Here is a 25,991-nt window from a genome sequence, read left to right as displayed (position 1 = left end):
CACAATCAAGTTTAACCAGGTGCTAAATGCATTGGAATAGCGTTGCACCATATTTAAATAAAGTCATTGTCATTATTTTCTGCACAAACATGCCTCATTTCTATGTAAATTAGGCTCATTATTGATTCAGCCCTATTCACAAAACTTATTGCTATAGAACTATTCGTTCATGAAATCAATTTGTAGACCAACCTGGAAGACTAATTCACCATGGCTTCCCTTTGGGAATTTCTTAAAGGGCTTTAAGAATAACAGTCTTGAATTTGTGAGTAAAATAAGGTCAGTGGTTCATGAAGAGACTTTAATGTTTTGTTCTGCAGCGTACATTACACACAGTCGGACCTCAATTGTGAATTCTGAAGACTCTTTATTAGGACTAAAACATTTGTCCATTCCGTCAAGCATGTAAATTCACATATTTATAGTATTTGTTGTGATTTGTGGCAGTTGTAGTTGTTGTTTGTGGCAGTTTTTTTTCTTTAGATATAGTTTTTGTCTTTTGATTAAAATATCCTTTACTACTATAGCATGTAATTTTAGTCAAAAGAAAATTTATTGCGTGCCAAACTGCTGAAATCATGGGCGATCCGAATCATGAATCAATACGCTGATTCATGACTGTTTGAATCTTTATTTGAGGTTTGAAAACAAACGCGGAAGAGAAGACAATGCTGAATAGTCGTCATTTTTGCTATTTTTGGACCAAAATGTATTTTCGATTCTTCAAGAGAACTGATGTCACATATGGACTACTTTGCCATTTAAGCACAGATCTTGTTTTAGTTAAATACTAATCTTAAAACCCCAGTGAAGTTCCCATATGAACCCATAACTAGAAAATGCTAATGCTCTTCCATGTTTTAAGACCTACTAACTGAACAGCTCTGTTTGCATGGTAAAATTAACTTCCTTTCATTATCACTCACAGAAAGCAGTTGGTACACAGAACTTCATTTAAAATGGGTGTCTATGTGAATTTTCTAAATCCAGTGATGGAGAAGAACGTCATAACAGCCATATATTCGTATGCGTGGTGTAGTCGAGTCTTTTTAAGAGCTGATTCAGGTGTCTGGATTGCAGTGGTGGAGAGATGCTGCACAGCGATGTACGGATTTTGTGGCAGCATTTGTGCCATCATCTGATTTGCATAATTCCTTTAGTGAACTTAAACAACACAGAAAGTATGTGCACATAACAAATAACAACACTGTCAACATCCACAGTTCATTCTAACTGAATCCCCCACAATGTTACACAATGTTACGTTTGTCTGCACCCCTCCCCCAACTCCTGATAATATAAAGTTGAGGGAAATTAAAATCATGAAACGCGTTATTGATTGACATGTCATGCAGATGTTTGCCAGTACTGAACTAGTTACACAAGGTCACTGAGTGTTTTATCTACATACAAATACAACAACTACCTCTAGAAGCCCCCACTGCTCTCCTGTTGCCTAGATACAGCAGTACTCAGTCTCTAGGTTATTTTAAACCTTTTAAGTAACTCCTGTGTGTCTGTGTGTGTGCGTGTGTGCGTAAGCGCTGGTGTGAAATGTTTATGTCGTCATATGTAGAACATGGCAGATGTAATCATAAATTTACTTGGACATTTTGACACATATTTTGTGTCAATAGAGAATGTTTATTTTAATAAAATTATTTTTATGACATGCCGATTAATTATATGCATAACATATCGGTTAGCGGCGATAGATATTTTTTATTTTTATTCATATTTTATTTTTTACAATATTTAACAGTGCTTCCTCTATTTTCAAATTTAGATTGTTTGCTGTCGTCTCATTTAAAGGTGCACTGTGTAAATTTCAGCGGCACACCGGTGAGGTTGAGAATTGCAACCTCTCACCCTTCCCCTTCGAAGCACACGGAGAACTACGGTGGTCGACACAGGTCAAAAATGTTGTAGTCGGAGATAATAGAGAGTTTCTAGCTAGTTTAGGGCTACTGTAGAAACATGATGGCGCAAAATGGTGACTTCACTGTAAGAAGACCCGCACTGTATGTAGATAGAAATGGCTAATTCTAAGATAGTAAAGACATAAGGTTTCATTATGGAATGTCTTTATACACCACTGAAAAGATAGTTATGTATATTATATTGCACTTCTGTTAATAGATCCTCATAATTACTACACACCGCACCTTTAAAGTTGGTCTTTAAAAAACTAATGATTTGAATCACTGTTAAATGTAATCTTTAATCTCAAAATGAATATGCATATTTAGTAGTTTCATATAGTGTACAGTACATTATAAGGTTTGATGCCTAAATTCCCTTTTTTTCCCTTTTAAAAACACTGATATTAGTTTTTATTTATTTCTATACTATTAGGCAAAATAATATATCGGTCATTATTAGATATTAGCCATAACATAAATACTAACTTATCATTAGTATTTATTTAGCTTATCATTATCGGCTGGAATTTTAATGTAATACATTTTTTATTATTTTAATGTACATATCCAGATGGTCATCTTTGTGCAGTGTTTGTGTGTCACTTTTTTTCAGCATAATTTTTTTTCTATTATTGAGGTTGAAGTTTACCTATTTTGAATAGGTTTTTTTTAATGGCAGTGCTGTAAATAGCGTGCTGCATTTTTTTTTTTATAAAGGCAACATGTCATCTTAAAAATAGTCCAACCTTTAGAAATGCTTCAAGTCCCTAATGGATATTTTCAACATTAATACAGCGCAAAAAGGTATATCCGACAAGGTGTTGTGTTTTCTCTGTAACCATGCATAAACACTGCAACAATAACCTGGTCTCACACTAAAATGTTTACTGCATCATTTGTTAGGTGCTCAAAGATGACATCTCAAATCCGTTGCAGATGGGACGAGCATCATCTGTGGAGCTTGCAGCAGTTTAGTGATCACAACCCCCCAAATCTGCCCTTGCCAACTCACACAGATGTTTACCAAGCTGAAGCATGATGAGCCAGGCGCATGTGCGCCATCTCCTCAAAGATCCAGATAATAGAGTTAGGGCCTGTAAACACACAGCCGGTTTTGTTGAAGGAGGCAAGGAAAACACACTGATGTGGACTCCAAGGGAGATGGAGGGAAATTCAATTTGTTCCTGTGCGTGAGATATTTGGAGAAGCATGGGGGAGAGCAGGTGTTATCAAGCTAGTTCTGCTCTTCCAAGACAATCCCTACACTCATCTCCTTCCCTTTTCCTGCCTTATCACCAGCGGCGCAGTCGCACTAGACGACACTAACGGGAGACGGATGGAATGCACCGTCCGTTTCTCCCTCTGTTTTATCTGCAGGTTAGTGCTGCTCTGTGGGAGATAAAGCTGGTTTGCTCTGTGGCACGAGACAATTTCATAGCTGCCAAGACACAGGCGTTAGGAGAGGGTAGAGCGTTGGTGTGGCCAAGGCTGTAGAGGCGTTTCCAAAGGCAATCTGATACAGTCTTTTAACAAATGCCAGTGAATGCAATGGCTGTCTCACCGCTCCTTCAACAAACCTAATTCTGGCTTCTGTTGCGTAATAATCCAAGTACTGATTCTATAATTAGCAAATCTCTTTTTAATCTGTTATTTTACAGAGAAAGATGTCTTCAGACTATTATTGACAGCAGAGAAGTGAAGAGTGTGGATAGTATGTTATGCAAAATTATCCAAAATTTCATCCTAATGACAAAAGCTTTAATGAATATCACGCAGAGAGCAGTATTTTCATGTGGATAACTGAACCCAAGAGTCTCTTTCTACGTTTGCTACAGTCCAGATTGTAGTCTTGTTTTTAGTTAATGATATGCATTGTTAACATATTATGCTAATAGTATGCAGTGGGCCAAGATCAGTGTCTATATTTATAATGTTTCTATCTAGATATAGTTGACTTTGTGCCAAAAGCAAAATAATTTTTTGCCTTTCTTGGAAAAAAATCATGCAAGAACTGCTTAAAAGACATGGTGTTAAGAAAAATGGACACATTTTGATACATATTTTGACAGTAAACCAAAACTAATCATGTTTTTCTAACACCAAGCTTCCTTTTAGGAGATTGGGTCGTAATGTATGAGCAACTGTAATGACAGCACCTATTATGAGCCAAACCCATGACTGAACGTGCAACCGAGCATTCACAATAAATGCAAATACGAATTTAAATACATAAAGTGGCTTATTAATGTTGTTTTGGATTAATTTCTTTTAGTTTGTTGCTTTTCTGACCCATTTAAATGTGCCAGCTAGTTTGCATTAAAACATCTCACTTGCTGAACTTTTCCATGGCCTAATTTTCCACTGAATGCGTAGTCAGGCTTTATTAGGAGGTTGGTCGTTTGTTTTGTGCTACTGATGTGTGATTATAGGTGTCTGTATTGATCTAGCTTTTGCTTTGAAGGAAGTTGCCTTTGGTCCAATTGGAGAGTTGTTGTCTTTGAAGTTGAAATTCTGCTGCCTGCATAATCCATCCTTTATATTAACCATAAACTTACCATCACTGATTGTTGTATTACAGCATTATCATTTGGTTTTAAAAAATCCTGTTCCTCTATATCTGTTCGTTTTCAATCTTAAAAATAAAACCAAAACCACCGACTCATAGACTGGGTAAACCCAGGCTGATCTGCCAGAAACCTGTACAAATTTCTATCCTGCTTCTGTTACAAATTTGCGGGGACCAATCACAAACGGGTTTATCCACCTGGCACGCTATTGGTGGACTATTACGTACAGAGTCATTTGAACTATGGCTGTTGATCACGCCTCTTGTGCAGTAGAAAGTACAGAGCAGACTCCTCACACCAATGTTCAGTCTTAAAAGATTGAGCTCTGTCTGGTGATTACCAGATAAACGAACCCCCAAAAATGATCATGCCTGTATGAGGGGACCCCCCTCAACTTAAAATTTAAAAGCATCTGTCTTTTATAAACACCCAATTTATACAAACACATTAATATTATAAATCTAAAATTAGTTTGTTACATTTATTATATATGTTGTTCTACTCACTGTAGTAATTTATTGTTATACGTCTTATTTATTTTTGGTATATATATTTAATTTTAATACAAATTTAGTTTATATTAATATTTTTTATTTTAATCTATTAATAGATTAATACCTAACTATTCATTTTTATTTTAATCACATTTTAACTTAACTTTGTTTAGATCTAATTTATTTCTTTACTTATTAATTTTATTTATTTATTTATTTATTTATTTATTTATTTATTTATTTATTTATTTTTAATCTGACTTTTCCACAGACCCCCGGGAGCTTAACTAACCCAGACAGCATGACTGAATGAGATTGTCTTTAAAAACACATCTAGGTGGTCATGCAGCACAGTATATATCACTTTTGATCAGCATTTGTGTAACTGAATCTGTATTTTGATGACACTGTAGTGGCACTTCTCTTTTGGTGAGAGTACATTTAAAGACACAATTGCATTTAATTGGTTTTGTTTAAGTAATTTTTTGTTCTGTTGTGGTAATAATAATTACAAGTAGCGGCAGTTGATTGCGAGTGCAACAATTCTATTTCAATGACATCGAACGCAAAGAAAATGGTCTCGCCCATTGTCCAAATATGTAATGGATTTTTTAAATAACATAGATCTTTCATGGGTTTTCTACTAGATATTTCAGTCAGAGACATAGTTTATGTTATATTAAGCTATACAAACCAGGGTATCCCTTTATTAAAACCATATGAATAAAAACATTTCTGAAAGCTTGGCACATTTTGCATATTAAACAATTTTCTTTACTTTATCTTGGAAACTTTTATTTGTCATTGACCTAGGTAAAAGTCTAATAAATGGAGGAATTTGCTTCATTCTGTTCAATTAAAATTGATCTGAGGAGGCTAGGAAAGCACTCATCTTAAGAATACAGATGCTACTGAGGAGCGATCATCTTTCATTTAAAATAACTATCAATGTGTCTGGAACACAGGAAACAAGCTGTCAGATTCAAACCATTCCTTTTTGAGGAGCAATCAGCCATTCATTCTTTTATTAATTTATCTATATATGCAATAAGCTACACATGGCATGCAGGCCAGCAGTAACTTGATAAACAGCTTGAAAGAAAAAGTCAAAGGTGTCTGAAATGGTGCATGTTTATTCATGCATTGCATCTCAGCATAGTGAGAGACATCCAATGAAACTGGTTGTTCGATTCTAATGAAATTCACAGCAGGCCACCCATAAGCTGACTCACAGCAGAGTAATGTCCATTAAATAGTTTAATTTCCTCCAAGAACAGCATAGCTATCCAATTCATACAATTAGTGGTAGTGGCTTTTGATCTACCGGATTACAAAAGGCATGAGGTCTTGTAAACGTGAGGTTTGATTTTCTTTGAAAAGATAATGAGCACCAGAGGAAAAACATCCCAGGATACAAGAGGATGTGGTGCTGAGAATCAGGCATAAGCAGACCAGAAGCAATAGAAGACCATTGTTTAGTGAAATAAAATAAATGTTGCTTATCAAAATACTTTAAACTATGATCACTCAAGTTTTTTTTAAAAAAATGTGTCCAGACTAAACAACTTCAAACACGTTCTATTGGACATTTGAAGTTCGGTATTAAGCTGTCCATAGTTCGAAGTAGGAGATTGTAAGTGATATGAAAGCAGATGTTGATCAGTGCTGGAGCAGAACAACGGAGACCCCCTGCTGAATGTGGAGACAGAGCTTCTCCTCAGCAGTATGTGACTCAACAGAGCATGTGGGTTTCTTCCAAATCAAGACTTTACTTCCCAGAATGTTACAATACCTCACTAAAGTGATATTCAGAGCTGCATCACTGTCTTAAAATAATGATATTTTCAAGAGGTACAGATGCTTCAACATATTGCGCTGCAACAAATGTGTATCCATGCAAGCAGCTGCCTGTTAAAAATATTCAATTATAGTCCTATGAGTTGTCCTATTGGCACTTTTTTTTTTGTTTTTTTTTTTGAAGGTCTGACGGTGCTGCAGAAGATTTTGGACACTGCCGCTGAGAAGACCTGGCAGGTGACGTCCATAAACTTTGACACCCTAACGGAGGCGGCATTCTTGAAAACCATCCAAGACCTGGAAAATAAGAAGGAGTACAAGATCATTCTGGACTGTGAGCTGGAGAGACTCAATTCCATCTTAAACTTGGTAAATGCTTCATACATTTGTTATGAACTATGATAGGAAATTGTAAAATGTTTGTATCTAGTGCATGTATTTTACAATGAACCAATAACCAGGTGGTTGGCCCAGACAAAATGTTCATATTTTAAGGGGAAAGTCTGTGGGATTCAGTAAAACGGATTTAATTTAAAAAATTTTTTAAAGCTGAGCTTAGGATTTAGGATTCCAAAGTCATTTAATTATGATTGATTTCCAATCCTGGAAAACTAATTCACTAATAATTGCGTACACTATTCATATTTATATGCAAAATTGGACTTCTCACGGAAATGTTTGGCATCATTCCAAATAAGTGCGCACACAAATATGTTTTTAACATCTGTCTGCTGTGCTCCTGTGGTAATTTACATAAAACACACCCACACCATGTCCATATAAGGGCACTGCACACACCCTTTTGTCACTCTCAGCAAACATGATGCTAGTGGCAACCTCAAAACAAAGGCAAATGCAATTAACACCTTTTAAACAGACATTACAGATGATGAAATATAATTAAGATCTATATCTATGTTTAAAATTTCCGGGTTTTTTGTGTGTAAATTTTGAATACATTCTAGAAAGAGTTATTGATGAATCATGATTTTTTTTTTTTTGTGAAGACGTTTGTATGCAGATTTACACAAATTAGTTTTTAGCCATGCTTATTAAATGAGTAGCATTGAAATAAAGACTTCTATACATTTAATTGAATAATAATAATATCTAATTATAATATGTTTATAATTTATCAAATTACCTGTAACATTGGTAAATAAGTAGAGTACTTTAGAGTAAATTTTTTTCATGTTTTTGAAAGAAGTCTCTTTGCTCACCATTTATTTAAATATAATTCAGTAAAAACAGAAATATTAAGAATTAAAAATAATTTAATTCTTGTGATGGCAAAGCTGAATTTTCAGCATCGTTTCTCTAGTCTTCATTGTCACATGAAGCAGCACAACTTTTTCAACCTTATATGCCCCTTTTCACAAGATGTAATACAAGTCTCTGGTGTCCACAAAATGTGTACCCCACAATACCCCACAGATCATTTACTATAGATTGTCAAACTTGCCCTATGTGGATGTGAGCAAAAAACGGTCAGTTTTTGTGTGTCCCTTTAAGCTTGTGCCTAGGTCAACAACGAAACTAAATGCGAGAATCTCAAGCAACTAAAATGTTAGGAATTGTCAGTAATGGTGTTCAGCCTTACATGTTCCAACCGGAGTCAGACACTGATGGAGAAGCTCAGGTGCAACTGGAAATTTCTCATGGTTAGTGGCAGTGATGGTAAACCAAGGTTTTCTACAGCATTTGAGGCTTTCATTAAATTTTGCCAGAAAAGCATTCATCACTCGAAGCTTTTAACACAGTGCGCATTAGCAACATCTGGTGGTCAGACTTTTTTTCTTCACCGTATCTACAAATCATCACTGAGCAAAGAATATATGGTTTAAAAAAGCACGCGACCAAACAAAGCTTCGGAAGTCCTTGACATACAAGAGTCGAATCAAGCTGATCTAATCTCATCTATGTGAGGAGTTGAATTTTTTGGGGTGAGCTGTCTAACCTTATGTTCTGTTCGGGTCTCTGAGACCCCAGCTATAAAACATGATTAAATGCATTTCCCTTTTAGGCATCAGGTGGAGTCAGAAAGCACCATTTTTTTTCAAACCAGCTTTTCCGACCTTCTGATACTGCATGACCTCAACTTCAAGGGTAATCAATTATGTGGTATTGTCACTTTTTAAGCATCGGCACAGTGTGTTGAAAAATAATGCTTTGAAAACTGTGTCGGAGCATCAGAGTATTAACTGCTCCTTCACTATAGTTTATACATTTATGATGTAGTTTTGGAGTTAAATGATTTGTTCACTTTAAAAGGAAAATTATCCCATGATTTACTCACCCTCAAGCCATCCTGGTGTATATGACTCTCTTCTTTCTGATGAACAAAACAGAGTTATACTAATAAATTTCCTGATGTTTCCAAGCTTTATAAAACAGTGAACTGGGCTCAAGAGTGTTAAGGGTTAATAAAAACCTTCTGAAGCTTACCTCCTAGTCATGCTTCATGCAAGTTATGTTTTTTCTCTCCCATAAGTTGAATATGGAAGGCAGTCTTGTAGGAGCTAAATATTTTACTTTATGAAGTATTAAATTTGGATATTTTTCTTTAAAAAGCCTATCGATTAGCTTCAAACGGCCTTTAACTCTGATTGTGTCATATACACATAGGATGGATTGAGGGTGAGGAAATCATGGGGTAATTTTCATTTTAAAGTGAACTAATCCTTTAAGTTGATTTATCGACTAGCATGTATCATTATGCTAATCTAAAAATCTTTCAGAAACAACTTTTGTGCAAATCAAGCATTGAACTAACCATTGTTTGTGAAGCAGTTTGCCGTAAAATTATTTGTGCAAATATATAATAAATTTTATTTATAATGCACTTTATATTAAACAAAATATCAAAGTGCTACAGAATTAAAAACAATCAACAACAATAAATAAATAAGTAAATTAATAAAATAAAATAAATAAAACTGAAAAATAAAAAAAATAAAGAAGTAACAAGTCAATGAAAAGCTCTGCTAAAAAGGTGGGTATATAACTTTAGGGTTATATAACACTTTAACGACTTTCTTTGTCACATTTCCTTAATAAATGAAATTTAACCACAGTGTCCTCAGTGGCTCAGATGCCAGAAGTCTGTGGAGACTCTTATGTTCATTTAATATTGCCATATTGGATTGCCATCCAATAAAAGAACATTTGTAATGTTTTTTTGGCGCAGACATTGTATATCTCCTGCTGCTATAGTGAGGAAACAGAAACAGAAATGGCAAACTGCTGCGGTTCACTCAGGGCAGTATCTATGCTAATAGGGCAGATTGTCAATGCTAATAGGGCAGATTGTCAAAGTCATGGACAGGGCTTCTCCTATGCCGCACGTTTGGAGCGACTGTTAATGATTGATTTGTGGGATTATAATTAAAGGAGTAGGGGCATTTTTACCATTATAGGCTGGTTGTTTACACACACTGTTTTATAAGGTGTGTTCAAACACCTTATAAAAGAGAATTTTGCATAATAGGGCTGTATTTATTATTATATATATATAATGTACAGTGTATTCACCGGCAGGGGCTTTTAAATCGATAATTATAAACCAAAAGTAAAATTCACATGGCCACTCTGGCATTCATAATGGTGTGGAGCAGACCGAATGATTTCAATGAATTCTTATTGAAGTTGAGCTTTCATAGGAATGAGCTGAAAACAGGCCAGTGTACACACACCATTAATGACAGTGCAGGCATGCACAAACACAACAACAAAACAGTACAATGACAAACTCACTTAAACAGACACTTTTATGGTTTGAAACAGAATCTTCCTAGCCTAGAAATCTAGACGCACCCTAGCGGCAGCAAATTTAATTTGCCCGCAAGTGTCGTCTAGGAACTCTCAATACCATTCTGAGCTGTGTTCCTCAAAATCTGGACGGCCCAATCACATCATGTATAGAGTCGGTGGGCGGGGCCATAATGACGACGGCCGAGTTGCGTTTGCGTGCTTCTAGTTAACACAGAAACTGGCGAACGGCGGCGGTCTTTCGAATCAGCTCTGACCGCGACTCTGGAAGACTTGGAGTTAAGCTTTTCTCTGAGAAAAGAACAAAGAACGGGAAGATGTGTTCGTAGTTTTGCCGACCGGATACGGCGAATGTTTAATCAGTCAGCGATCTCTGCTTCACCTTCGTTGCTCTGGTTGGTGTAGCGCTATCCTATCGCGTGCAGAGGGAGTTTGAAAGACAACCGTTTATCCCGCCCCTCAGATTGAGCCCCGTCTATGGTGAGTTTCCAGACCAAACATCTTGATGTGGGTCTGGCTTGTCAGGCTAGAATATTCCACCATCATCTTGTCAGTCAGCGTAAATTAAATCTGACTCCTGCTAGTTTGTGCTGCATCTCTCGTTCGGCTCATGCTATATTAAGCAGACATGTTCCGGTTTTAATTGTAGTGTCTGCTCTCTTACTGAAATTATTTTATTACTATAAAAAATCTACCAGTGTTGCGGCTGAACACCATTAACATCCACTATCACAGCCTAATCCAGACTCACAAGATCTCAAATAAACCGCTGCCAAACGAAATGATCAGAAATCAGCATCCGATACAATTAACCCTGACGGTGTGCTTCCAGAGGCCCGCTGCTGTTCACAGGTGTTTCTGCGGTCTTCATGCACATGTAGTCATTAAGTTCTATAATTGGACTTCCTATGGTGACAGATGCCAAATCTTTCTTTACTCCCTTCCATCTCGTGTAGTTCCGACTGCCCCTTCTGATCACAGATATTCCACACCCAGTGAGCTTGGGAGGGTGTGCAATTAAGTCCTGAATGATGGGACCTATTCATTGCTATTTAGAGAGCCAGGCTAAAAATTATACTTTAATTGGCACTGAATGAAAGAGGCCTGCCATTAGCTCACGTGAGAGAGAGGTGCGCTTTCTCATGTATGTTACATTTGTCTTTCAGATCGCAGCGCAAAAAAAGAACATGAAGAACTACCACTACATACTAGCAAACCTGGTAAGTGAAGCTTCCTGTATCTTACAGCTCTCTTTGGTCTGCATAAATGAACTATGAGCCTTGAGACTACTTAAGATGTGTTGTCGGTTAACCACTTGCAAATTGACTGGAATAGCAGGGGGGCACTCAGCCAAATTGATAGTGATGTTTTACTTTACATGGCTGCTTCCATATTATATTTATTTAATATTGTGAACTGTGAATACACAAGAAGCATTGTAAATGTAGCTCATTGTGATGTTTTTTTTTAATATAATGATTTTGTTATTTTATTTAAGAACGTTTCTTTATTTCTTTATTGCGTATTGAGTTCTTGACTCTATGGCTATAAAGATATATCATATGCCTTACGATTATGGTAGTCTAGATTTTTTATTAATATTTTATTTTTTATTATTATTTAGTTTCTGTTTTAGTTTCTGTTTTCAGGATGTTTAAATATTTTAGGTCTGCCAATGCATTAAGCAGTTCACTGAAGTAAAACAATAATAGTTGCACAGAAAACATAACTGGCTGACTGAAGAAACTGTAATACAGCACTCATGAACTGTGACTTCACAGGAAGCATTGTACATTTATAATTGGGTTCTGTAAAAGAAAGAAAAAAAATCCTCCAAACGGCAACACTCTTTTTTTCCAAGTGCATAATTCAGCAATGAAGAAAAAAGATATCATCCCATAACCAATTATGATGAAAGCAGCAAGGATGCAACACGTTGCATGATACAGTCCCCTGGGGTTTCATTGCTGCATGGGTCACCCAAATGAGCAAGCATACACACAAACATAGATACAATTAGCGGTTATCACACAGATAATATGATACTTATCCAGCATGCATATCTATGTAAGTCTATGCGTGTCAGTCACTGTATCATTAGCTCTAACACTGACTATCTTGTAAACCTTGTCATATTATACTGATAACTCTAACCATAACCGTGCTATAAAGCCCATGGGTATTTTTATAAGATTTAGTCTAAGAGGATGTAATTATGTCTAAAAAGTCTTCTGACTTTAATTATGGGTTCATATTGTGTTTTGTAGCTCTATTTGACACAGAACTTAATACCATTTTCTGTTAAATCTTACTTAATGTTGCAATAGATTCTAACTCACTTCACAATAACCTAAAATCATTTCCTAACACAATTCATAGAAAAAAAAATTGCATTTGCTTATTCTTTTTCATTGGAGTATACACAAAGCCCTGACACTTTCTGTTACACAGTGGTCAGTGTATCGAAGAAGCATAGATGATAGAGGCAAATAAAAGGATGTTAAATACATGAATAAATTGAGATTTTGATGTGTTTGCCTTTAGGGATTTCTGGATCTTAATCTCACAGAATTCAGGAAGGGAGGTGCCAATGTGACTGGCTTCCAGCTCATGAACTACACAAATCCTACTGTCAGCAGGACAATACAGGACTGGCTGGAGTTTGACAGTAAAGACTTGAAAAGTCCCAAAAGGAGGCTCAAGGTAAAGCAAGGTCTTGAAAATATGAGTCATAAAAATATTATTTTAAATTTTATTTAAAAGCTGAGTATCATGCTGAAAAGACCTTGACAGGGTGTCCGCGGGGTTTTAAAAAGTATTAAAAAGTGATAAATCAAAACTGTCAAATTTAAGGCCATTAAAAGTTTTAAATGTGGCCTCAGAGGTATTATTTTTTTCCAAATTAGGTATTATTTTTTCAGACTATCAGGTGTCCTATTCTGATTGAAATTCTATCTGCGTTCGCGTTAGTTCGTTTAAATATGGGCTTTAGCATATCTGGGCACATAATCAAAGATCTTTCATCTCCGTCTCAACGTAAGTTTGATGCTGACGTCATATTCAGTGGTCGTTCGGCATCATCTCAGAACACTGCGCCCTCAACAGAAGTGGCTGGCTTACGTTTTATTTCTTACGTTTTAAGATATGACTTGCTTCAAGGCATATCTTCAATGACTATCCACGTAAGAGCAATCTTAAATTATTTATATAAAGTCTAAAATGAACAAAAAGAGTTGTGAGAGGATGAGGCGAGATCCATAGATAGACAGTATATAAACAGTGATCCGCGTGTCTGTCTGCTCTTAAAGGGACAGCAGCCAATAAAGCTTCTTGTCAGTAAAGTTAAAGAACAAAGGAAATAGAGAAAATGACTCGCTGCTCTTGACTAAATAACTTTTGTGGCTTCAGTAAGGATTAACTATTTAATTTATAGTTTATGCAGTGCAGACTGCATACAACTTTGATAACTTTATTAAATTTCTATATATTTCCTAACTGTTAAGACAGGAAGGGCAGGAGTAAACATGACATTTATTATGGGTTTATTTTAGCATTGTTTTAAGTTTACTTAAATTAAAAAAGTTATTGAATTAAAGTACATATTTTTGAAGCCTAATAATAAATGTAAAAAAAAAAAATCAGTAGCTGTACTAATATCAGTAATACTGGCCTTCATTCATAAAAAGATGCCATTTAGACAAGTATTTAAAATATACTGTCTTTATGTTGTTTCTACATTATTTGATTAACTGTGAAATTATTATATTAAAAAATATATTAAAAACGTACAAAAACATTTCATTTTTTTATTGCGATTAATTGTGATTAATCACAGAAAAAAATGTGTGATTAATCTAGTTTTTTAATCGATTGACAGCACTGGTTTTCAGTATTTTGTTAAATTCAACAACTTCTCACAGTTATAGAAATTTTATATTTGGCTCAGGTTTTGTTGTTGAAAAAAAAAAAACACTAAATAATTTAATTGCTGAATTACCAATTATTAATTGAAATCAAATGTGTATGCAGTAATGCTTCTCCTTAACCAACCTTTGAGAATGTTGAGATCTATTTTACTGTCTGAATGATAACTTATAACAGATTTCCTCCTGGTGTTGATTCTAAATCTATTCTTTTTTGTATGTTATACATGTCAAAATCTGTGCAAATAATAGAAAGGTCGCTGATTAACACTTGCAATTCAGTGTCGTGATGGTTTTTAAAAAATATTCTGAAGGTAGTAAAAAGGTATTAAAAAGTAGTAAATTTAACTTAAGGATTGCTGTATATACCCTGCTTGAATTCCAGACCGTTTTATGAATTTTAGAGGTTTGATCAAAGCAAGATGACTGTTCAAGGAAATGTTGCTACTTTTACTTAGCAAACATACCAGCATATGCAGGTCTTTTCAGCAGGGCAAGATACTCACTGTGAAATCCAAATGCTGTGATTAAATTCCTTTATCTTTTCCCCCTTATTTTTTTATTTGAAACCATGTTTGTGGAACTTCTCAGTACACTGGAGCACTCACTTATGACGGGGTGACTGTCATGGCCACTGCTTTCCAAAACCTGAGAAAGCAGCGCATTGATATCTCTCGCAGAGGGAATGCAGGAGAGTGTCTGGCTAACCCTCCTGCGCCTTGGGGCCAGGGCATCGACATTCAGAGAGCTTTACAGCAGGTAACCAGTCCCTCCTTTTTTTACACCAAAGGTATGCTTCTTCTCATACCATGGTACTTGGTCAGGAGACCTGCAAACCTCAGAACCGGTCTTAAATTTCTCCTGACTTAAAGGAACACTCACCGTTTTTAGAAAAAGGGCTTATTCAACTTCTTTCCTACATTTAGATACAGTCTTGTTCAAAATAATAGCAGTACAATGTGACTAACCAGAATAATCAAGGTTTTTAGTATATTTTTTATTGCTACGTGGCAAACAAGTTACCAGTAGGTTCAGTAGATTGTCAGAAAACAAACAAGACCCAGCATTCATGATATGCACGCTCTTAAGGCTGTGCAATTGGGCAATTAGTTGAAAGGGGTGTGTTCAAAAAAATAGCAGTGTCTACCTTTGACTGTACAAACTCAAAACTATTTTGTACAAACATTTTTTTTTTTCTGGGATTTAGCAATCCTGTGAATCACTAAACTAATATTTAGTTGTATGACCACAGTTTTTTAAAACTGCTTGACATCTGTGTGGCATGGAGTCAACCAACTTGTGGCACCTCTCAGCTGTTATTCCACTCCATGATTCTTTAACAATATTCCACAATTCATTCACATTTCTTGGTTTTGCTTCAGAAACAGCATTTTTGATATCACCCCACAAGTTCTCAATTGGATTAAGGTCTGGAGATTGGGCTGGCCACTCCATAACATTAATTTTGTTGGTTTGGAACCAAGACTTTGCCCGTTTACTAGTGTGTTTTGGGTCATTGTCTTGTTGAAACAACCGTTTCAAGGGCATGTCCTCTTCAGCATAGGGCAACATGACCTCTTCAAGTATTTTAACATATGCAAACTGATCCATGATCCCTGGTATGCGATAAATAGGCCCAACACCATAGTAGGAGAAACATGCCCATATCATGATGCTTGCACCTCCATGCTTCACTGTCTTCACTGTGTACTGTGGCTTGAATTCAGAGTTTGGGGGTCGTCTCACAAACTGCCTGTGGCCCTTGGACCCAAAAAGAACAATTTTACTCTCATCAGTCCACAAAATGTTCCTCCATTTCTCTTTAGGCCAGTTGATGTGTTCTTTGGCAAATTGTAACCTCTTCTGCACATGCCTTTTTTTAACAGAGGGACTTTGCGGGGGATTCTTGAAAATAGATTAGCTTCACACAGACGTCTTCTAACTGTCACAGTACTTACAGGTAACTCCAGACTGTCTTTGATCATCCTGGAGGTGATCATTGGCTGAGCCTTTGCCATTCTGGTTATTCTTCTATCCATTTTGAGGGTTGTCTTCCGTTTTCTTCCACGTCTCTCTGGTTTTGCTCTCCATTTTAAGGCATTGGAGATCATTTTAGCTGAACAGCCTATCATTTTTTGCACCTCTTTATAGGTTTTCCCCTCTCTAATCAACTTTTTAATCAAAGTACGCTGTTCTTCTGAACAATGTCTTGAACGACCCATTTTCCTCAGCTTTCAAATGCATGTTCAACAAGTGTTGGCTTCATCCTTAAATAGGGGCCACCTGATTCACACCTGTTTCTTCACAAAATTGATGACCTCAGTGATTGAATGCCACACTGCTATTTTTTTGAACACACCCCTTTCAACTAATTCAACTAATTGCCCAATTGCACAGCCTTAAGAGCGTGCATATCATGAATACTGGGTCTCATTTGTTTTCTGAGAATCTACTGAACCTACTGGTAACTTGTTTGCCACGTAGCAATAAAAATATATACGAAAAACCTTGATTATTCTGGTTAGTCACATTGTACTGCTATTATTTTGAACAATACTGTATGTGGGCAAATGCATTTTTGTCTTAGTGCATGCAGTGTTTTAGTGTGGCAGGGTCGCCGCTAGCTCAGCTTAGCAAAATGAATGGAATCCTATGTTGCCAGCTAGCATGTCCAGAGTAAAAGTGATCCAAAAAAAAACCAACATCAACATAGGATTCCATTCATTATGCTAAGCTAAGCTAGCGGCGACACTTTCAAACTAAAACAATGCATGCAATGAGACAAAAATGCATTTGCCCACATATCTAAATATAGGAAAGAAGTTGAATAAGTCCTGTTTCTAAAAACGGTGGAGTGTTCCTTTAAGAACCGAAAACTGGTACTGCAAACACTTTCAAATTACTCTAGAGCGGTGTATCCCCTCTCCCCTCCCCTTGACTCGAGGTTGCCAGATAGGAATGTTTGTAGCTGCAGCTGTGGTAACTAGAGCAGAGCTGGCAACTCGGCTGCAGAAACACTACTGAATTCGTGATTGGTCGATAGGTGGACGGTGGTGCTTCAGGCCAAAACACAACATGTCAACATCAACATCAGTTGAGGACTGCAACAACAACTTTTAAATAACAATATTCTGGCCGGACTACTGTTTCAGTGATATAAGTATTTGATATTAACATTATATATTAATTTCTAGTGACATATCAGGGCCATTTTATGATTTATTGAAATGCATTTCTTACATACAGTTCCTTAAACATCCAAAGTAATTTGATTCAGACCTGTGTTAATGCAACCACAGGTTGCTTTTGTTCCATCCATTATCTGATAAAATTCTTAGCAATCATTTAAATATATGTTGTTTGTAAATACAATAATCTTAGACAAACTCCTTGTTGGTGTTTCTTTTCTTATGGGGCTTCTGGTTTAAAACTAGACATTTTTTAAGGGACTTGAGTAGAGCCAGTCTGATCACCCAGAACTAGGTGATCTAGGAATTAAAATATTCTAGTAATTTTAAAATTGCAATACTAATATTTATTTATTTAATCCAAAAATGTTAACATTAAATCATCAAGCTTTTACTTTGGTGCAGAAAGCCCCGTACAGCTTCTCTTTTGTTGACAACAGGCATTTTATAAGCACTTCTCATTATAAGTTTGGGAAGATGGGTTGGTGCATGTTGCATTTCTAAATGCAAGTTATAAGCATCCCAAAATCTGAGCACATGCAGAGGAGTTTGTGTGGAGCAGCATTTACTGTGAATGAATGAACACGCTACTGTGCTTCACTCTGAAACATACAGTGCATATTTATTTTAATTAAATCTGACCCTTTGCAATTTGCTAATCGCACTAAGCCATATGGCGATTTCGGTTTTATTTTGATTAATCATGTAGCATAACAAAACTGTCATTTGGCTTCCCGTAGAAACATGTACATCTGATTTCAGACCTAGTGAAGTTCTGTGTGTGCTAAAATTAAATTATAAACAATCCGATTATGTGCGATTCTCTCTGTAGGTGCAGTTTGAAGGACTTACAGGACATGTTCAGTTTAATGACAAAGGACATCGGACCAACTTCACTGTCAGCGTGATGGAATTTGGCCCAAGTGGACCCAAGAAAGTAAGCTGAATATTTTTTTTCACACTAACCAATTCATCCCAATAATCGTACATTTTGACTCACTCAAAATTTGACAACACAGTAGTGCTTGACATTCTCCTGGCATAAATTTGATTTGTGGCGATTAACCTAAGGTTGCACCTGAAACTTTATAACTGACTGTGGTAAAAGCGAATGAAGTGTTAGTCACAGGAAGGCTTAAAGAGCCGTGTGTGCATTTCAAGTGATTACAGCTCCTCTTAAGCCGTCAATATGAATATTTAACATTCTAAAAATAGTGTCTCTGAAATTCCTGTGCCCTGCTGTGATATTCCTCCCTTCTGCCTGCAGGTGGGCTACTGGAACCAACGTGAGAAATACGTGAACACAGCTACTTACAGCAGCGTACTCAATGAGACATTCGGACTGCAAAACAGGACCTATATAGTCACCACCATCCTGGTGAGTTTCAATACAAATAGAGTTGTTATGAAAAGATAGCAGAGTAACAGTTAGGTGTGCTTTTTATTCACTTTTCTTTTGAAGTTAGTGTAGCTCAGAAGCTAGGGCCATAGTGTCTTCTGATCTGGCAATGTGTCTCATGAGTGTGGATTACAAGTCATCAGTGTCATCAAGACGAAATGGTGTGCATGATTTCGATCTGTGTTTGTATGCAGATAATGATCCTGAGGTGAGTGACATTTAAGCTGAAGTGTGCATTTTTTTCACCATTGTTCTCAATAAACAGAATTGTGAACAGGATTGGTTTGGTCATCCATGCAGATAGTCTCAACCCATATTCATTCCATTGGTTGAGCCTATATGGCTGTGGCAGGCTATAAATGGTTACCAATTCATTTAATCTACAAATGGCTTATAGCTGTCTGAAGAAATAAGCTTACATGTAAAATGCACAAAGTAAAAATGTAAAGGGTAATTGTGAGTTTAATAGAAAAGAAAAGTAGCACTGTAGGATATTTAAGTCAAAGTTGTGAAATCTAGTTAGAGATATAAAAAGTATTTTTATATCCACAGTATATAGTTTTTATTCATTTTAGTTAATCAAGTTAAACTAAATGAAAATGAGAAATGCTGCCTTGGAATTAGTTTTTGTTTTATATTTTATTTGATACAACAATTATGTTTATGGTTTTAGTTTCAGTTAACTATAAAAACCATGGTTTCATTTACCTTCAGTTATGTTTGTTTTAGTTATATTGAAAATAGGTGCTGGGCTGCTCTCCTTCAGGTCCATTTGCTCATTATTTTACATTACTTATTATAGCATACAACAAAGACATTAAAAAGCCTTAACAATATTACTGTCACAGTGTACATTGTGATATTTTTGTGCTCCTGGTAGGCTATCACTTGTTTTATGCCAAAAATGATGCAAATAATACAAACATTGTCACCACATGATCGCCTCACTCAGAAGAGTTTGTTCTCTGCCTCTGGGGTGAATCACCATCCTCTCAGGAAGGTGAGAGGTAGTGTGAATCTTTTGAACCATGCTGGGTTTACTGCTCTGCTCATTACAGGCACAGTTTGAGGTTTGACTCAGAGTTTTGAGTGGCTATTAATCTTATTTCATTTGAACTCCAAAAAGAAATACCCTTATTCCCTTAAGGATTCTTCTTTGACTGTGGTTAGGCAGCTGAAGTATTGATTTTTTTTATATAGTAAACTACACGCCTGTAATACTATACCCATGTTGTTCAAAGTTTATATTCATGTCAACAAATGCATGTGCAGCTGTTTCCTCATACACATATTTCATATATGTACTTGTGAGTATGTGTGTGTATATATATGTATATTGTTTTGGGTTGTTTTTTTTCTGTTGATCTGTGCATTCTATATGATTGAGCTGAAATGCAACTCTTCAATAATTTAGAAGTCAAGAAATATGCTGGAAATGCAGAAAACATTTGATGTAGCTGATGCAAGATTTCCTTTCAAGCCTCTTCAAGTACTCTGAATCATGCAGTAAAAACAACTAGAACGGTCTGGCCCATGCTTTCTCATGGAAAATGCAAAGGCTTAAAGGGAAATGCAAAATTAACTTTGTTATTAGCTATTTTCTTTATCCTTAGGAATCTCCGTATGTGATGCTGAAGAAGAACCATGAGCAGCTGGTGGGGAATGACAAATATGAGGGTTACTGCGTGGAGCTGGCTGCAGAGATCGCCAAGCACGTGGGCTATTCTTACAGGCTAGAACTTGTGGGGGACGGAAAGTATGGAGCCAGAGACGCAGAGACAATGATGTGGAATGGGATGGTTGGAGAATTAGTGTATGGCGTAAGTAGTTTTTTTATCTGATTGTTATTATATCTTTGAAGTTTTATTTTAATTTTATAACCTTTCAAATGTAGTTTTATTTAATTGTATCTTATTTTACATATACATATACATATTTTATATATATATATTTTTTTAAATTTTTATTTATTTATTTATTTATTTTATTTAATTTTTTATTTAATTTTATTTATTTTACAGAGATGACATATTACATTTGTGTGTCCGTAGCATGCATTGAGAGTTACTTTAAAAATGCATTTCCTCCATTCCTTGGAGGTAAGATTTGTAACAGTGACAGAAATCTTTTCTGAAATAAGTAGCAAAGAGTGCCGCAGAACAGAGATCAGCTCACGGTCCGAACCTCAGTGCCTCAGGTTGAAAAAGTTTTTTTCTTTTCTTTTTTCCCCCCATCTCTCATCACTTATGAAGTAGTTTTTCCCTACTGTCAGAGCATGCTAGTGCAATGTCTGACTTTCTGGGAATTTCACAGCATAACAAACTGATTCTCTATAACTGCTAACAAAGGCAAATTAGCAAGATATAATTTAAAATAGCAAAACTTAGGTGCATGTTAGGTTCACTTTTGTAGGCGCTCAGTTTCTTATTCAGTGCATTTTTACCCTGAGGCTGCAGCATTAGTGGCTTTGGAATGCTAAGTAGTGTCAGATGTAGTCTGTCTTCATTGGGCTAAATGCGAACACTCCAGCTCAGTGTTGTCAAGCAGCGTTCGTTAGATTTCTCTTCTGCTTGAAGAAAATATGGCATTATTATGAAGAGTAGAGAGCAATAGTGTATGAGGGATTCTCTTGAGGATGTAGCATTGAGTAGAACTGACTCTGTAGTGATTCATAATACTTGAAGTTATTTATATGTTCAGCTGCTTCTAAAATGGTGGATAAAGCTTTTTGTCAGTTTGCACTTGATTTGTAATTCTAGTGTTTTCTGAAAACCTACAGAGGAACAACAGGCTTGTTGTATGCAAACTGGATCTCAAAGCTTTGTGAAACACATTCTGTATGTTTGATTTCATCACTTCCTGAGAAGCTGTTTGGAACATGAATGTTATGCTTGAATGTGTCACATCACAATGGGCACTCTACCCATGCTTAAAGATGTAATCATATTGTCTTGTAGAAAGCAGATGTAGCTGTCGCCCCCCTTACCATAACTTTGGTCAGAGAGGAGGTCATCGATTTCTCCAAGCCCTTCATGAGCTTGGGTATATCCATCATGATCAAGAAGCCCACCAAGTCCAAGCCAGGTGTATTTTCCTTCCTGGACCCACTGGCATACGAGATCTGGATGTGTATTGTGTTTGCCTACATTGGTGTGAGTGTGGTGCTATTCTTGGTGAGTCGCTTCAGTCCGTACGAGTGGCACGCAGATGACGAAGAGGATGGAATGGAGCAGCAGAACCAGAACGAGAACCAACCACCGTCACCAGACGCCAACCAGTCACCAAATCAGCATGGTCAAAATCAGAATCAGCGAGAGGAGAAGCAGGACAAGCAACCTGAACACAACAATGAGTTTGGGATCTTCAACAGCCTGTGGTTTTCCTTGGGAGCCTTTATGCAGCAAGGATGTGATATCTCACCAAGGTAGGTGGAAACGAATAAAGAGCCATTTTCATAATCATTGTCATAATTTTTTCATCTTCCACTGCTACTTTTTAATTTGGCTCATATTCCACTAACAACACCGTCCCTGAACTACATCTGAAATGCACATCATGTTAAAAAGATTCTCAGGTTATATTAAGAAAGGAACTGTTTTTGGCAGATTTAGAGAGACACTAAATTGTGAGATTTATTGGTAAACTTAATATTAAATGATTTATTAAGGCCTTGATAACACACATGTGGAGTTCATGCATCTTAAAATATGAAACAAATAGTGTATTTTTGTCTCTTTCTCTCAAATTTCATGCAAGGTCTTTGATTTGCAGTAGTAGTAAACCTTTCTCTGTTTATGTCAAATGTTTCTGTGGAATCATCCGATGTAGGAATCATCCTGTGTCTCAAAATTACCTGACCTTTCTACTCCAGGCACCTTATTTGATTTTGTCCTGTCTCTTTGACTGAACTGACTCTTGTTCACACGATTTTTTTAGCATTAGTAATGAGGAAAGTGTAACCATAACCATAGGTTAGGCTACTGCTGACACCCCTGATAGGGTCCTCTAGCCTCATTATGTGCAGATTGGCCATGAGCCTCTGGGTGTGCTGGCTCCTCTTTTAGTGTTTGACATTTTGGTTGGACATGTATATCCTTGGCTTGAGGGAAGGAAGCAACACACTCAAATTAGATTACACTGCCAGAGAGCGTTCCATGACAGATGTGATTGTCTGCGTCAGAGCACTCAGCTTGACAGTGTTTCTCCATGCTAGCTGAGGACTTCCATGGAAAACTTCTTTACCTCTCCCCTTTAAGCTAAAGGAGGAACGCTGAAATTTTGGGTAGGCACGAAGCCGTTTTGAAATTATTCGAAAATCTTTGATCTGTACTAAGTGTTAAAGGGAGGTCAGCTGGATTAGATTGAACTTTCTTAGATTGAACTGACATGGAACTTAATCATCATGGTCTTTTTTACATAAGAGCTTCAGACAGTGATGGGGAAACCTCTAAATGTATCATTTTATGCATTCTTCCTTTTAAACTTTTTTTTTTTTTTTTGGATAACTAATCTGATAACAGTTCTGATATGCAGAACATTTTTTGTATACACAATAGTAGCTAAATAATTAGGCTACAAAAAATTCCAGTTCCAGTATACATGCTGCACATGCAATTTTTTCTCTCAATGACAGATAATATGTGGTGTTTTTTTTACTGAAAAATGAGACGCAGTACTGATTAAGTATTTATGCGCAGCTATGTCTGTAATAGTTTGAACATCTTAATACTCTTAGGCCTGGTTTCACAGACAGAGCTTAGATTTAAATTGTTAGCCTCCTGTCATTAGCCCCAACCCGTAAGACCTTCGCTCATCTTCGAAACACAAATTAAGATAATTTTGATGAAATCCGAGAGCTCTCTGACCTCTTTCTAGAAAGCAATTTAATTAACACTTTTAAAAGTCCATAAAGGTAGTAAATACATCATTAAAATAGTCCATGTGACTTCAAAAAAATATAACAACTTTATTCAACAATTTCTTCATGACCTTATCTGTCTCCTATACTTTTGACATAGTAAAAGCAGTACAGCGCTTCAGAGTTATCTCATAGCTATGCCAGTTTACCATTGGCTGATGCTGTGATGCTAACGCAGAAGCTGACCAATGTAGGAGACTGACAGACTATTTTAACAATGTTTTTGCTACCTTTCTGTTAATTAAATTGCTGTCTATGGAGGGGTCAGAGAGCTCTCGGATTTCATCAAAGATATCTTACTATGACGACATGACGGTGAGTGAGTAATGACATAATTTTCATTTTTGGGTGAACTAACCCTTTAAGCCAGGATTAGATCTTAATAGAAATAGAAAAAAAAATATTTCTGATGTGCATCTCGAGACAAAACAATGGCACTGACATATTTTAAGATAGGATTAAGCCTTATCTATGCAACCAGGGGATAATGTTTTACATAAAGTGCTTGTTGTGCGTTTTGTACTGGAAGGCTATTTATCCACCATCTCCGAATCCTTTTTTAAAAGAAAGGGTTATTTGGCATGAGTGTTTTTTTTGTAATGAGGATTGTGTGGGCCAGACAGAAGGCACCGGGCTGCTTACAGTATTTATCTCTGACAGAAAATTTGGTTGTCCTCAACAAATGTCAGAGCTGCCACTCAGAGCTCTGACTGTTCACATTGTTATTCACTCCAGCTCATCTGTGCCATTGCTTCATAAAAATCCCTGTTACCTCATCTAGCCTTTCTGATTCTCTGATTAGTTTCTGATGAGGTGCTTATGAAGGGATTTCATAAATTCATTATTTCTTATAAAGGTGCTAAAAACAAAGTCTCTTTGACGCCTCTGGAGGCAGATAGCAAATAGAGAAGCTACTGTAAGCACACTGGCAATCAAAGCAATTAACTCGGTTCGAGCTGTGCCATAATCTCAAGTCATGAGAAGATTGCACAGATGATTAGCAAGCGCAAAACGTGAGCAGAGAATTACTGAAGTCCCACAGCCTGACAGCTCTGATGGTAAATAAATTAATAACTCGACACACGGCATGATTGTTGCTCCTCTTTTAGTGGTTCACCCAGAAGTGGGAATTGCAGACTGTTTACTATGCATATAATTCACTATCACTGTCACGTCCACTAGCATCAACACTGTAGCATTTCATAGCACATTTGAGTGTTGCAGCAGCTAGGCTGTGTAAACAGTATGCTTATGTGAACTGTCTTTTTAGATTCTGACTGCTAAAAGCCACCTGTTAGTAGAAAGCAGCTATGTTCGTCTGCAGAGAGATGAGTGCTTTATTTGAAGCACACATCTTGAGCTGTAGCTGTAGTTTGGGGTCACCGTGAATTTGCCAAGTAAGACGTGTTCCTTTGACATATTTTGTTGATCTTGGACCTGGAACAACATTCCTGACCTCAAACATAGTCCTAAACCCTAACCCTGCTCCTAAACCTTCCCGTGATTTAAGGGAAATGATAGGTGAATAACACTGATGTGGAAGCACCTAGCCCTTGTTTTAAGCCTAAAACATTAGGAGTGTCGCAATATACCGGTATTGACAATAACCGTAGTATTTATAATGAGGAGTGCACATAATGTAGCACCAGTATCTGGTTGGCATCCCGAAGTACAGGTGGCAGTATTGCACATTTGATGCTGGTTGCTACCTGTCATAAAAACGCAAGCAGAAAGCTGTTACTGCCGCATAAAAGCATGTTGTTGAATATGACAGATGAGACACTCAATTCGCACTTGAGAAAATTAGCTCACCAGTGTGGAAGTTTTATGGATTCTGCGAAAATTACTCGTTAATTACCCAAGTCTGCAAGACCTGACAATCAACAGTGAGTGCAAAAGGGGGCAAAACCACCAGCTGTTCACCCACCTCTACCAAGTATGGTAAGCCTCTGCATTTAACCTAGCCATGTTAGTGCACACACATTAGGAGCATTCATAGAAGGAGGGTTAGGTGT

General features: G+C 36.6%; 1 protein-coding gene across 4 annotated transcripts in view; it reads left to right on the top strand.

The window, feature by feature from the left end:
- The window catches only part of gria1b (glutamate receptor, ionotropic, AMPA 1b), a 60,978-nt gene that overhangs the window by 10,669 nt on the left and 24,318 nt on the right, over positions 1-25,991 (top strand). For all 4 annotated transcript variants that reach the window (XR_010898917.1, XM_067423363.1, XM_067423362.1 and 1 more), the window contains exons 4-11: positions 6,965-7,149; positions 11,715-11,768; positions 13,093-13,251; positions 15,063-15,230; positions 18,492-18,596; positions 18,927-19,037; positions 20,672-20,878; positions 22,016-22,482. Coding sequence is in view for 3 of the 4 variants with exons in the window: in XM_067423363.1 (XP_067279464.1) it covers positions 6,965-7,149; positions 11,715-11,768; positions 13,093-13,251; positions 15,063-15,230; positions 18,492-18,596; positions 18,927-19,037; positions 20,672-20,878; positions 22,016-22,482 (1,456 nt within the window). In the remaining variant the exon portion in view is untranslated. The remainder of the gene's footprint in view (positions 1-6,964; positions 7,150-11,714; positions 11,769-13,092; positions 13,252-15,062; positions 15,231-18,491; positions 18,597-18,926; positions 19,038-20,671; positions 20,879-22,015; positions 22,483-25,991) is intronic.

Source organism: Pseudorasbora parva, chromosome 18 (assembly GCF_024679245.1).
Source record: "Pseudorasbora parva isolate DD20220531a chromosome 18, ASM2467924v1, whole genome shotgun sequence".
Classification (NCBI taxonomy): Eukaryota; Metazoa; Chordata; class Actinopteri; order Cypriniformes; family Gobionidae; genus Pseudorasbora; species Pseudorasbora parva.
Note: the sequence above shows the minus strand (reverse complement) of the source record. Positions and strands in the feature narration are given on the sequence as shown.